The sequence below is a fragment of the Scyliorhinus torazame genome, chromosome 12 (assembly GCF_047496885.1).
Source record: "Scyliorhinus torazame isolate Kashiwa2021f chromosome 12, sScyTor2.1, whole genome shotgun sequence".
Taxonomy (NCBI): Eukaryota; Metazoa; Chordata; class Chondrichthyes; order Carcharhiniformes; family Scyliorhinidae; genus Scyliorhinus; species Scyliorhinus torazame.
In genome coordinates this window covers 57866003-57879828 of record NC_092718.1, presented here as the reverse complement: position 1 = coordinate 57879828, position 13826 = coordinate 57866003, and the positions used below count along the sequence as shown (strand labels likewise).

Below are 13826 nucleotides of genomic sequence, written 5' to 3'. Positions count from 1 at the left end.
GGCACAGTGAAGTAATGGAAGTAGAAACCGTAAGGATCCTCTACAGCTGGAACAAAGCCAGTGAAGTGGAAGAGCAAAAGCAATAACACATGTTAGATAGCTCAATATTCTACAAGTTTCAGACCCCAGACAGCTTGTGATTATGAATGTTCCTGGTGGTTACTTTCAGAATGGATGCCGCTTATAATATTCATTTTCTGTAAATATAAGCATGAACGTAATACACATGTACGAGGCTAGGTTCAAGTAGACATTAGCTATTTTTAACATGTCAAGGTTCATTCACCTTTTATGTGTGTTTTGGAAGTGATGTATTTTCTTCTTCACAGCCTTTTACCAAACCGTATCCAAGAGGTGGTCAAGGAATCAGACAACTTACTGCAAGGCTTCTTATAATTTCATTCTATAAATGTATCTTAGAAGTCTGAACTCAATAGCTCAAAGCAACAAATCAGAGGCATGAATTCAATGGAGTTTCAATGGACTATACCAAGGGTTCGCATCCTTTTTACTTCTGAGGCCCCTTTCCAGTATTATAAAACTTCCATTGCTCCCCTGTAACACAAGTATTTTTTCCATGTCAAAGATAGTGATATGATTAAACATACTTACTATCTTTGTTTTACTAACAAAATGTAAAAATTGTTGCTGGTATTTGGCACCAGAGCAAGGCTTAGTTGAGGAGCATAGCCACATATCGCAGCTGCGAGTCTTCTTGAGCCTTCATGAGCAAAGCTCAGTTATTGGCTGGTGGTGGAATCGAATGGCCATGGCGCTAAAGTGCAGGTTTAAATAATCATCAGAAAGATTAGAATTGAGCATGGCCCACATTCTACACATTTACAGATTATTTTTGATCTACTCCACACTCTCCTTTCCCTACTTTTAAAACTGACGCTTAACAGTTTGTAGTTCATGGAAAGGTCACACTTTGATTAACTTACCATGAATTCACCAGTCGTTATAATCACAATCACTAATAATTTGGTCAATCAGGAATTAGTTAATTAATAAAATCCAAAAAAATTAAATCACATAATTAAAGGATACACAACACAGCATGGGAGATGGGAAGCCATTGAGTACAAATGGCATTAAGGTGTACTTTAGGATCCATGTGCCGTGAATCACGAGGTAGAATGGTTAGACCCAATGAATTTACTATCTTATCAATCTTCTCTTTGTCCCTGGAAACCAAGACAAAAGATTACTATTTCTCACGCATAAACAAGACAGCGTTCCTTAAAAGAACATAGGTCAAAGGGAGGCTCATAAAAATTCTCATCTTGAGGCATGCGAGCCTGTTCAGAGGGCAGTGTGCACTTACAAAAAAAGATTCTGTTTACATTTCATATTTAGCTCGGTGAAGTCACGATTTTGCTAGTTTGGGCATCCAGTAGTGCCATATCAGTACGCAAATGAGTACAGTGCACTGCCATGGTCACTGGAGAATTAAATAACTTCAGGTAAGTTTAGATTCGAATGCTGCCCTTCGCAAATGTCAAGCTGTAGGAAAAGGCTATGAAATATAATTCCTCCTAAGTACAGTCTGGAATATATTCATTTAATGATCACATAAGCCAGCACTGCAGTGTCATTGCCAAACAAAAAAAAACACCAGATTTGACTCCACACTCAAAGATTTCTCATGGCACTGCTCATGGGTTGTCTGGAATGTGTGTTTTGAAGTTTACTGCAGTCCTGCTGCAGTATAATTGACAAGACATATCCCCTCACTGTAACACGGAAAATTTACTGACGCAGTGTTCTGCATGATTGGCTAAAGTTAAAAATATCATTTACTGTACTAACATTGAAAGTTATAAGCATCACAGAAACATCAGTAATAATATTTATCTACCACTTTCCAAACTTGCATGTAACTTACCTCTAACCTCCAGAAAAACCTTTCATTTCTAGTTATTTACATTACAGAGTATGCACTTTCTTCACCCTTTTCCTCTTGTGATGGATTTGCAGTATCAGTTCGACATTTGATCAGTTCCCTCCCTTAAACATGTTTTCAACCACCACTGGAGGTCAGCTCAAATCTTCCCAAACATTCCCTTCTGGGAAATTATATTAGTTTTCCTCAGCAACTCAAAAGTAATCACCCTCCATCATTGTCCCAGGAATGTAAGTATTCCAGTTTGTACCTCCAAAATTAAAATTCACCAATCCAAACAACATTTTACTCAAAGAAACTGCCATGAATAGAGAGGAATGCACCTTACGAAGCTCTGAACAACCGTTATCCTTTGTCATCATTGAAGCTGAAGATACATAGCAAGATGATAATCTAGATAAACCAATTACAGAAAGGTACATGGCATTTGATAGAGTTGTTGGGAGGGTTTGAAAGCCTGGGCCTGAGAAGTGTTGCGACAATGTATCACTGTGGAGGGAGAACCGGGAGATGAAACATGGGGTCTGGTTCACAGGTTTGCACCTGGGCAGCGTCAGTGTGGAAGGAGGTAAGTTTGTCAATAGTCCACGATTGTCCTGGATTCTTCAGAATCCAGTCCTGGACATTGCTCTGAGCTCGGGATCCTTAAGGGGGAGGGGGAGCAGCCCCAAGTCGTGGTCCACATAGGCACCAACGACATAGGTAGGAAAAGGGATAGGAATGTAAGGCAGGAATTCGGGGAGCTAGGGTGGAATCTTAAAGCTAGAACAATCAGAATTATTATCTCTGGGTTGTTACCCGTGCCACGTGCTAGCGAGACGAGGAATAGGGAGAGAGAGCAGTTGAGCACGTGGCTACAGGGATGGTGCAGGAGGGAGGGTTTCAGATAATTGGATAATTGGGGCTCATTCTGGGGTAGGTGGGACGTCTACAAAGGGGATGTCTGCACCTGGATCAAAGGGGTACCAATATCCTGGGGGGGGAAATTTGCTCATGCTCTTCGGGAGGGTTTAAACTAGTTCGGCTGGGGGTTGGGAACCTGACTTGTAGCTCCAGTATACAGGAGGTTGAGAGTAGTGAGGTCATGAGTAAGGTTTCAAGGTCGCAGGAGTGTACCGGCAGGCAGGAAGGTGGTTTAAAGTGTGTCTACTTCAACGCCAGGAGCATCTGGAATAAGGTGGGTGAACCTGCAGCATGGGTTGGTTCCTGGGACTTCGATGCTGTGGCCATTTCGGAGACATGTATAGAGCAGGGATAGGAATGGTTGTTGCAGATTCCGGCGTTTAGATATTTCAGTAAGCTCAGGGAAGCTGGTAAAAGAGGGGGAGGGGTGGCATTGTTAGTCAAGGACAGTATTACGGTGGCAGAAAGGACGTTTGATGAGGACTAGTCTACTGAGGTAGTATGGGCTGAGGTTAGAAACAGGAAAGGAGTTGGGAGTTTTCTATAGGCCTCTGAAAAGTTCCAGAGATGTAGAGGAAAGGATTGCAAAGATGATTCTTGATAGGAGCGAAAGTAACAGGGTAGTTGTTATGGGGGACTTTAACTTTCCAAATATTGACTGGAAACGCTATAGTTCAAGTACTTTAGATGGGTCCGTTTTTGTCCAATGTGTGGAGGGTTTCCTGACATAGTATGTAGATAGGCCAACAAGAGGCGAGGCCTCATTGGATTTGGTACTGGGTAATGAACCAGGACAGGTGTTAGATTTGGAGGTAGGTGAGTACTTTGGTGATAGTGACCACAATTCGGTTACGTTTACTTTAGCAATGGAAAGGGATAGGTATACACCACAGGGCAAGAGTAAGAGCTGGAGGAAAGGCAATTATGATGCAATGAGGCAAGACTTAGGATGCATAGGATGGGGAAGGAAACTGCAGGGGATAGGCACAATTGAAATGTGGAGCTTGTTCAAGGAACAGCTACTGCGTGTCTTTGATAAGTACCTACTTGTCAGGCAGGGAGGAAGTGGTCAAGCGAGGGAACCGTGGTTTACTAAAGTAGTTGAATCACTTGTCAAGAGGAAGAAGGAGGCTTATGTAAAGATGAGACGTGGAGGTTCAGTTAGGGCGCTCGAGAGTTACAAGTCAGCTAAGAAGGACCTAAAGAGAGAGCTAAGAAGAGCCAGGAAGGGACATGAGAAGTCTTTGGCAGGTAGGATCAAGGATAACCCTAAAGCTTTATATCGGTATGTCAGGAATAAAAGAATGACTAGGGTAAGAGTAGGGCCAGTCAAGGACAGATGAGATTGCTGAGCCTTTGGCTTTGATCTTTATGTCGTCAATGTCTACAGGAATAGTGCCAGAAGACTGGAGGATAGCAAATGTTGTCCCCTTGTTCAAGAAAGGGAGTCGAGACAACTGCGGTAACTATAGACCAGTGAGCCTTACTTCTGTTGTGGGCAAAATCTTGGAAAGGTTTATACAGTGAATGGTAGAACCCTCAAGAGTATTGAAAGTCAGAGAGATCTAGGAGTACAGGTCCACAGGTCACTGAAAGGGGCAACACAGGTAGAGAAGGTAGTCAAGAAGGCATACGGCATGCTTGCCTTCATTGGCCGGAGCATTGAGTATAAGAATTGGCAAGTCATGTTGCAGTTGTATAGAACCTTAGTTAGGCCACACTTGGAGTATAGTGTTCAATTCATACTACCAGAAGGATGTGGAGGCTTTAGAGAGGGTGCAGAAGAGATTTACCAGAATGTTGCCTGGTATGGAGGGCATGAGCTATGAGGAGCGGTTGAATAAACTTGGTTTGTTCTCACTGGAACGAAGGAGGTTGAGGGGCGACCTGATAGAGGTCTACAAAATTATGAGGGGCATAGACAGAGTGGATAGTCAGAGGCTTTTCCCCAGGGTAGAGGGGTCAATTACTAGGGGGCATAGGTTTAAGGTGAGAGGCGCAAGGTTTAGAGTAGATGTACGAGGCATGTTTTTTTACACAGAGGGTAGTGGGTGCCTGGAACTCGCTACCGGAGGAGGTGGTGGAAGCAGGGACGATAGTGACATTTAAGGGGCATCTTGACAAATACATGAATAGGATGGGAATAGAGGGATACGGACCCAGGAAGTGTAGAAGATTGTAGTTTAGTCGGGCAGCATGGCTTGGAGGGCCGAAGGACCTGTTCCTGTGCTGTACATTTCTTTGTTCTTCGAGATAGGATTTATAATCATCTAGAAAGGAATAATTTGATTAGGGATAGTCAACAAGGGTTTGTGAAGGATAGGTCGTGCCTCACAAACTTTATTGAGTTCTTTGAGAAGGTGACCAAACAGGTGGACGAGGGTAAAGCAGTTGATGTGGTGTATATGGATTTCAGTAAAGTGTTTGATAAGGTTCCCCACGGTAGGCTATTGCAGAAAATACGGAGGCATGGGATTCAGGGTGATTTAGTGGGTTGGATCAGAAATTGGCTAGCTGTAAGAAGACAGAGGATGGTGGTTGATGGGAAATGTTCAGCCTGGAGTTCAGTTACTAGTGGTGTACCACAAGGATCCGTTTTGGGGCTACTGCTGTTTGTCATTTTTATAAACGAACTGGAGAAGGGCGTAGAAGGATGGGTGAGTAAATTTGCAGATGACACGAAAGTCGGTGGAGTTGTGGACAGTGCGGAAGGATGTTGCAGGTTACAGAGGGACATAGATAAGCTGCAGAGCTGGGCTGTGAGGTGGCAAATGGAGTTTAATGCAGAAAAGTGTGAGGTGATTCATTCTGGAAGGAGTAACAGGAATACAGAGTACTGGGCTAATGGTAAGCTTCTTGGTCGTGTGGATGAGCAGAGATCTCGGTGTCCATGTACATAGACCCCTGAAAGTTGCCACCCAGGTTGATAGGGTTGTTAAGAAGGCGTACGGTGTGTTAGCTTTTATTGGTAGAGGGATTGAGTTTCGGAGCCATGAGGTCATGTTGCAGCTGTACAAAACTCTGGTGCGGCTGCATTTGGAGTATTGCGTGCAGTTCGGATGGTGATGGCTAGCACGAGGGGACATAGCTTTAAATTGAGGGGAGATAGATATAGCACAGATGTCAGAGGTAGGTTCTTTACTCAGAGAGTAGTAAGGGCGTGGAATGCCCTGCCTGCAACAGTAGTGGACTCGCCAACATTAAGGGCATTTAAACGGTCATTGAATAAACATATGGATGATAAGGGAATAGTGTAGATGGGCTTTATCTTGGTTTCATAGGCCGGCGCAACATCGAGGGTCGAAGTGCCTGTACTGCACTGTAATGTTCTATGTACCCAAAAGAAAGCACCAAAATTTGTTTAATTGAACACTTTAATTTATTAGTTGACAAAATATTGTCTCTGAACAAAAATTGCTGTTTGCCTCACAGCTTAAGCGATGAAACCTTTAAGGATATGTACAATCAGAGTTGGCAACCGTAGGGAGGGGGAGGGCATACGCCAAATTGTGGGGAAAGGAAGGAGTTGATGGGAGGAAGAGGGGCTAGCAGGACAGGGGAAGGAAAAAAATGAGGGGGAAGGTGAGGAAGGAGATAGAGTGGAAGTGGGGAAAAGGAGAGGGAGACGAGGAAGAGATGAAAGGGGCAGCTGAAAGAGGGTAAAGTCAGACCCGATCAGAGGGGGACCTGGGCAAAGGAAAGTTGGAGAGGGGAAAATGGGGAGAGGTTGGAAGAGGATAAAGTGGCAAAGTGGGAAAGAGGGAAAGATCCAGCAAAACTGGTAACAATATATTTTTTAAAATATCTACACAATAATTAGATTTAATGCTTCACTAACACAAATCCACTTGATGCAAGACAAGTGTTCACACTGCACATCTCAGAATTGCCTTCAGTTGTGTCATAGGTATTGGCCAAAAAAAACTGAAGTTCAAGCTGCAGGTCAGGCTTTCAAGTGAAAACCTTAAGGATAGATAAAACACATGTGGCTACACTGTCTAATCACTAAAACTGTTTGGGGTGGGAAGCATCATTCCAAGCACACATACCATGAACTCTCTCTTGGACAGTTCAACCAGGTAGTGTAAGCTTGGGTCAAATCAGAACTCTAAACACAGCCAAGTGCATTTTATGTTCCAGCAGTTGGCAGCTTTTTTCAAACTCAACCCAAAAATAGGAATCGCTTGAATGGGTCACAAAATCCTGCAAGTAAAAGAATGCACAGACGTTCACGGTCATGGTCATTCACTTTGGATTAGTCTGGGAAATGATTCAAAGACACTTGAACCAGAACAAAATCACCAGCCAGCAATAACTTTTTCTGACTTGGCATTCTGTGTCAACCACTTGGCCCATCCAAAGTGCTAATGTCATACAAACAAATTGAGCTGCTTGGCAATGCGTGAAGGCAAGCCACAATGCCAGTTTTCAATATTGACTTCAATATTGAAATTCTCTATTTCATTGGAGAATTAATAATGATCCAAATGCTCAAGGATAAATATACTACTTCCTATCAACAGCAGCAATAAAACATTCATATTCTCTAGTCCAATATGAGGCATCCAACTCTCTTGAATCTATCTACCAGGGAACCTCTAATTAATTCACTTCAACTTATTCCCATGGAAGGCTTAGGTGCTTGATTAATTTACTCATTTGAATAAATCTCCAATCACACTGTGATTGTGGCCAGTGGGGTTGGGGTCAAGGAGAGGTGGGGAGAGCTACCTCTGATACTGACAAGAGGAAGTACCAAATTTCCGCTCTGCATTTTTTATGGGCATAGGCATGTAATCCTGTGGTATGTATCTAACAACCTGCCATGACATCGTCTTCCTCACTACTTCCCAATGACCCATCAAAATCAGTAAGAACTGACAAGAACAAGTCCATGTTCAGCCACTACACAGCGCTCAAACATTCTGTGCCTCTACAACACTTCTGGACGTTATACCTATCATTAAGACTGGTTATTACACACAAATCGGCAGAAATGACCCAAGACATTGCATTGCAAATTTGGTTATCTACATTACAGCAATGAATTTTATCTATAGAAAATCATGGCAAAAAATAGTATGCTTATAGCTGTGCAAGCTTTTAACAAAAGAAGCTTTTGTTTGCATTAAGCATTTAGAAAGTGGCTGCCAGTCTTCATTACATAGTTGTTACTGAAGCAGAACAGTTCACTGTTATGAGTATGAGCCACAAAAATTTCTGCTGTCAGACTAGACTATTATTCATAATGAGCATATATGATAGCACACAAATATTTCATTATTTTTAGCATCATGTGCAGCAGTACAAAAATGTCACAGCCAGAATATATATTCTTTTCCCTATTATAAAACGTTACATAAAATCATCGCTAAGCTCCAACATGAAATGTGAATCCTATTCAACCTTTTCTTTTTAATAAATCAATAATTTAGTTTGGTCTGTGCATACTTGTATTAAGAGCATTCCTTTGAACTAGCCACATACATGAGTCAATGTGTAATAATTAATGAATTGTGAGGATACAGGTCATGTGTTGGCTACCAATTTCTCCATGCTGCAAATCTGAACATTTACTTCCAAGAAAATCAACACAAAATTGTAGTCAATAAGTAGGTGCCGTCATTTACGGCATGGGGGTCATTCGACAGGCCAGCGTTTATTGCCCATCTCTAGTTGCTCTCGAGAAGGTGGTGTGAGCTGCCTTCTTGAACTGCTGCAGTCCCCACAGTGCTGTTGGGGAGGGAATTCCAGAGGTTTGACCCAGCAACAATAAAGGAAGGCCAAATAATCCCAAGTCAGGATAGTGTGAGGCTTGCTGCTCTTGTCCTTCTAGATTGTAGTGGTCATAGGTTTAGAAGGTGTTGCCTAAGGAGCCTTGGTGAGTTCCTGCAGTGCATCTTGTAGACAGCTGTCACCGTTCGTCGGTGGTGGTGGAGGTCGTGAATGTTTGTGGAACAGGTACAAATCAAGCGGACCATTGCTGAATCCCCCATTATCAATATCCTGAGGTTTATTGACCAGAAACTGATCTGGACTAGCTGTATAACTACTGTGGGTACAAGAGCAAGTGAGAGGATAGGAACATTGAGGGAGTAACTTACCACCTGACTCCCTGGATGGTGCGGAGTCGCTTGAGTGTGTTGGGAGCTGCACTCATCCAGGCAAGTGGAGAGTATTCCATCACACTCCTGACTTGTGCCTTGTAGATGGGCTTTGGGGAGTCAGGAGGTAAGTTACTCCCTCAAGGTTCCCAGCCTTTGGCCTGCTCTTGTACCCACAGTAGTTATACAGCTAGTCCAGTTCCGTTTCAGGTCAATAAACCTCACGATATTGATAATGGGGGATTCAGCAATGGTAACGCCATTGAATGTCATGGGGCGATGGTTAGATCCTTTCATTGCAGATGGTCATTGCTTGGCACTTGTGTGGTGTGAATGTTATTTGCCTCTTGTCAGGCCAAATGTGGATATTGTACAAGTCTTGCTGCATTTGGACATGAACTGCTTCAGTATCTGAGTTGATAATGCTGCTGAACATTGTATAGTGTTGGTGCCTCTGCTGACATCAACTGATGAAAGCAGACAAATTGAATACTCATTGCCAATTGAATTAATACAATTTTACTATTTCTCTAAGACTTTTCTCTAAGACTTTAGCTATGTGTATATTTAAACAGTTACAAAAGGTTCAAGACTCAGTCTGAATCAAAAACCTATTACACACTTAAGAGCGAACTTGGCCAGGCCCGCTCTGGAGAGTGCCCATTGTAAGCTTTCAAACTCAAGTCTGATTGTATTGATGAAATCTGCTTGGTTTTATAAGGTTTTAGTTCTTAGTTTATAGTTCATTCATATAAACAATCCGAGAGAGAGAGAGAGAGAGAGAGAGAGAGGAGAGGAGAGGAGAGAAGAGAGGAGAGGAGAGGAAAGAAGAGAGAAGAGAGGAGGAGGAGAGAGAGAGAGAGAGAGAGAGAGAGAGAGAACCTTGTTCTCGATATTCCAAAACAAAGTGTTAACAATGAAATGTCCAGTTGCAAGTCGTCTGTCTGCTTCCAAGCAATTCATTTTGAAGAAAGCTAATTTTTCACACAGACAAATATGTTGTTCTCTTTACCACCATGCCTCATGGTACAATGCTAGCCATTGTCCACTTTTACCATTGTGCCTCATGGCACAATTGTGGCCATCTTTTCCACTTAGCAGCAGTCATCAGCGAGCAACCCCACTTTTGAGCTTATGATGGAAGTTCATTGATGTAACAGATGAAGATTGTTGGATCTAGGACACTATCCTGAGGAACTTCTGAATTTATGTCCTGGAACCGAGATGATTGACGTCCAACCACCACAACCATCTTCCTTTGTGCTAGCTATGGCTCCAACCAGCGGAGGAATTTCCCCGATTCCCATTTATTCCAGTTTTGCTAGTGTTCCTTGATGATATAGTCAGTCAAATGCTGCCTTGATGTCAAGGGCAGTCACTCTTACCTCACCTCTGGAATTCAGGTATTTTGTCCAAGTCTGAACCAAGGCTGGAATAAGATCAGAAGCTGAGTAACCCTGGCAGAATCCAAACTTAGTGTCAGTGAGCAGGTTATTGCTGGGTAGGTACCATTTGAGTGATGATCATCACTTTATTGATGATCGAGAGTAGACTGACTACTCTCAGGTGAAGGCCTGGGTTGGATTTATCCTGTTCCTTGTGTACATGACATGTCTGGGCAATTTTCCACATTGCTGGCTAGATGCTAGTGTTGCATCTATATTGGAACAGCTTAGCTAGAGGTGTGGCAAGGTCTGGAGTAATCATCTTCATTACTACTGCTGGAGCTGAGTGACCCTGGCAGAACCCAAAATGTGTGTCAGTGAGCAGCTTATTGCTAAAAAAAAGTGCCACTTCATAGCGCTGTTGATGACCTCTCCTATCACTTTACTGATGATCAAGAGTAGACTGATGGGGCATTTGTCCTGCTTCTTGTGTACACGACTCGCTGGACAATTCTCCACATTGCCGGGTAGATGCTAGTATTGTAGTTGTACTGGAAAAACTTAGGTAGGGACACGGCAAGTTCTGGAATACTCGTCTTCAGGCTTATTGCCGGAATATTGTCAGGACCCATAGAATTTGCAGTGCCTTCAGCCGTTTCTTGATATTACGTGGGGTGAATTGAATTTGTTGAAGTCTAACATCTGTGATGCTTGGGAACCTCTGGAAGAGCCCGAGATGGATCATCCACTTCTGGCTGAAGACTGTTGTGAATGCTTTAACCTTATCTTTAGCACTGATGTGTTGGGATCCTCCATCATTGAAGGATGGGGATATTTGTGGAGCCTCCTGTTCCAGTGAGTTGTTTAATTCGCTCTGTGTATTACTTGTTGCTACCACTGTTTGGCACACAAGTAGTCCTCTGTTGTAGCTTTACCAGGTTCACACCTCACTTTTAGGTATACCTGGTCCTGTTCCAGGCATGCCCTTTTGCACTCTTCACTGATTCTGGGTTGATCCCCCAATGGTAGAGTGGAGGATATTTGGACGATGTGGGTACAGATTGTGGTTGAGTGCAATATGCTGCTGATGGCCCAAGGCGTCTCGTTAATGCCCAGTCTTGAGTTGCTTGATCTGTTTGAAATCTATCCCATTTAGCAAGGTGGTAGTGCCACACAACACAATGGAGGATATCCTTAATGTGAAGACGGGGCATGGCCTCCACAAGGACAGTGGGGTGGTCACTCCTACCGACACTGTCATGGACAGATGCATCCACGGCTGGTAGATGCATCTGTCCATACTTCTTGTGTACATCCTCTAATAGTCATATGTACTCCTCAGGTACTTTGCAAATTCTAGCGCCTCTCCAGGCTTCCTCCCTGGGCATCTGAGCAAAAGCCTTCTCTCGATCAATGAACTCAATTTTCCTGTTGCATCGGTCATCACTTATCTCAAAACCAAAAAAGTAGGTACTTCTTCCGGATACGAATACATATTGACCTTAGATTTCCAGAAATGATGGTCGATATGAATCTACAGGCTGCTCATTCAAGTTAAACTGGTGCTGGCAGTAAACACATGAAACACCATTTTGCACTAACACTGCACTATGGCTTTGTTCAAGTAGCAATTGAAGGGTTTGTCCTGAAGTTCCAAATGCATAACTTTAATAGAACAGGCACGGAAAGCTACAGTCACGACAATGGATACATTGAACAGTGCACAAAGCAACCAGAAAGTGATTCAAGCAAAAGTTAGTGGGCAACAAATGCATAGTAATGCATGTTAAAATTGATGGCAAGAATGTTGATTATATTGCTGTATCACAACATTACTGAACTTTAGAAGACAAATCAACATGCAAGCTTCAGCTGAGTGCAGATTTTGCACAGTGGTTGATTACATATGCAGGAATAGGAATATCATACTGATGATATTCAGCCTGTTATTAGCAAGATAAGATTGAAATTTGACCTCGACCTTGCAATTTAAAACGTGGGAGTTCGAGACCTCAAAAAGTGGGATTTTTAAATGACTTTTTTTTTATAATGGAGCATAGGATTTTGACAGTGATACAGTAACAAGCAGGTACAATAAAATGTAAAGTGAGAAGAAGTCTCAATCCCTGCATCCAATACCACAAACTCACAACATGTAATATTTCGAGGCTGCATCATAGGTTTTCAAGGCTGTTATAGATAGCAATCATCCTTTTTCATGTGTATGAAAGCTACATAATGGCATAAGAAACATTCTTACCTTCTGATAACTACAGCCTCGTATAGACTCCACATGTTTTCCAGCACTAACTGGACAAAGAGAGGTTTCTTCCCTTTTGCCTGCAATGGTGGAGAAAACAATCTGTTAATCAAAAAATGTAACTAATTGACAAATAAATTAAAATTGCTCTGAAAGCTGCCAAAGTAATATTTGTTTCAAATAGATTTGAGTATTTTTTATGCCACAGACGAGGGAGAACATTCCCAGGATTCTCAGGATCTACCGCCATGGAAGACCAGAGAAAACCTTGAAAACAACACAAACAGCTGTATTTAGTTGATTTTGTCTATCCTCTGCCAAAAATCATGGGAGAAGAAAGGGAGAATTCCAGATGTCAATATATATTATGAACATACAAATTAGGAGTAGGCCACTCAGCCTCTCCAGTCTGCTCTGGCATTCAATAAGATCATGGCTGTTCTGTTTGTAACCTCAAGTCCACATTCCTGCCTATTCCCAATAACCTTTCACCCCCTTGCTTATCAAGAAGCTCAAGCTGTGCCTTAAAAATATTCAGACTCTGCTACCACTGCCTTTTGAGGAAGTTGCAAAGACTCACAGCCCTCCAAAGATAACATTTATTTCCTCATCTGTCTTAAATGGCTGTCTTTTATGTTAAACAGTGACACCTAGTTCGATATTTTCCCATAAGAGGAAACATCCTTTCCACATCCACTTTGTCTAGACCCCTCAGGATCTTATAGGTTTAAATCAAGCCACCTCTTACTCTTCTAAAGTCCAGCAGATACAAGCCTGCCCTGCCCCACCTTTCCTCTCAAGACCCTCCCATTCCAGATTGGTCTAGTAAACCTTCTCTGAACTGCTTACAACAATCCTTCCTTATATAAGGAGGCCAATGTTTGTACACAGTACTCCAGATGTGGCCTCACTAATGCTCCTTATAACTGAAGCATAACCTCTGGAACTCTTGTATTCAAATCCTCTTACAATAAATGGTAACATTCGATTTCCTTTACTAATTACTTGCTATATCTGCAAACTAACCTTCTGCGATTAATGCATTCAGACACCCAGAAGCTTCTGCATCTCAGAGCTCTGCAATCTCCTTTGTGGCCTCCTTATGACCTCTTCACAACACACTTTCCTAACTATCTTGTCATCAGCAAATTTAGAGACCATACCTTCAGTCTTTTCATTCGAGTAATTTATATAAAAGTATAAAAGCCAAGGCCCCAGCACTGATCCTTATGACACACTGACTGTTATATCTTGAACAATCAGAAAAT

General features: G+C 42.4%; 1 protein-coding gene across 3 annotated transcripts in view; it reads right to left on the bottom strand.

Annotated features, from left to right (window-relative positions):
* Positions 1-13826, bottom strand: part of efl1 (elongation factor like GTPase 1) — a 450668-nt gene that overhangs the window by 329442 nt on the left and 107400 nt on the right. For all 3 annotated transcript variants that reach the window (XM_072468746.1, XM_072468749.1, XM_072468748.1), the window contains exons 9-10: positions 12559-12638; positions 1051-1187 (exon numbers count right to left, since the gene is read on the bottom strand). In XM_072468746.1, the coding sequence (XP_072324847.1) occupies positions 1051-1187; positions 12559-12638 (217 nt within the window). The remainder of the gene's footprint in view (positions 1-1050; positions 1188-12558; positions 12639-13826) is intronic.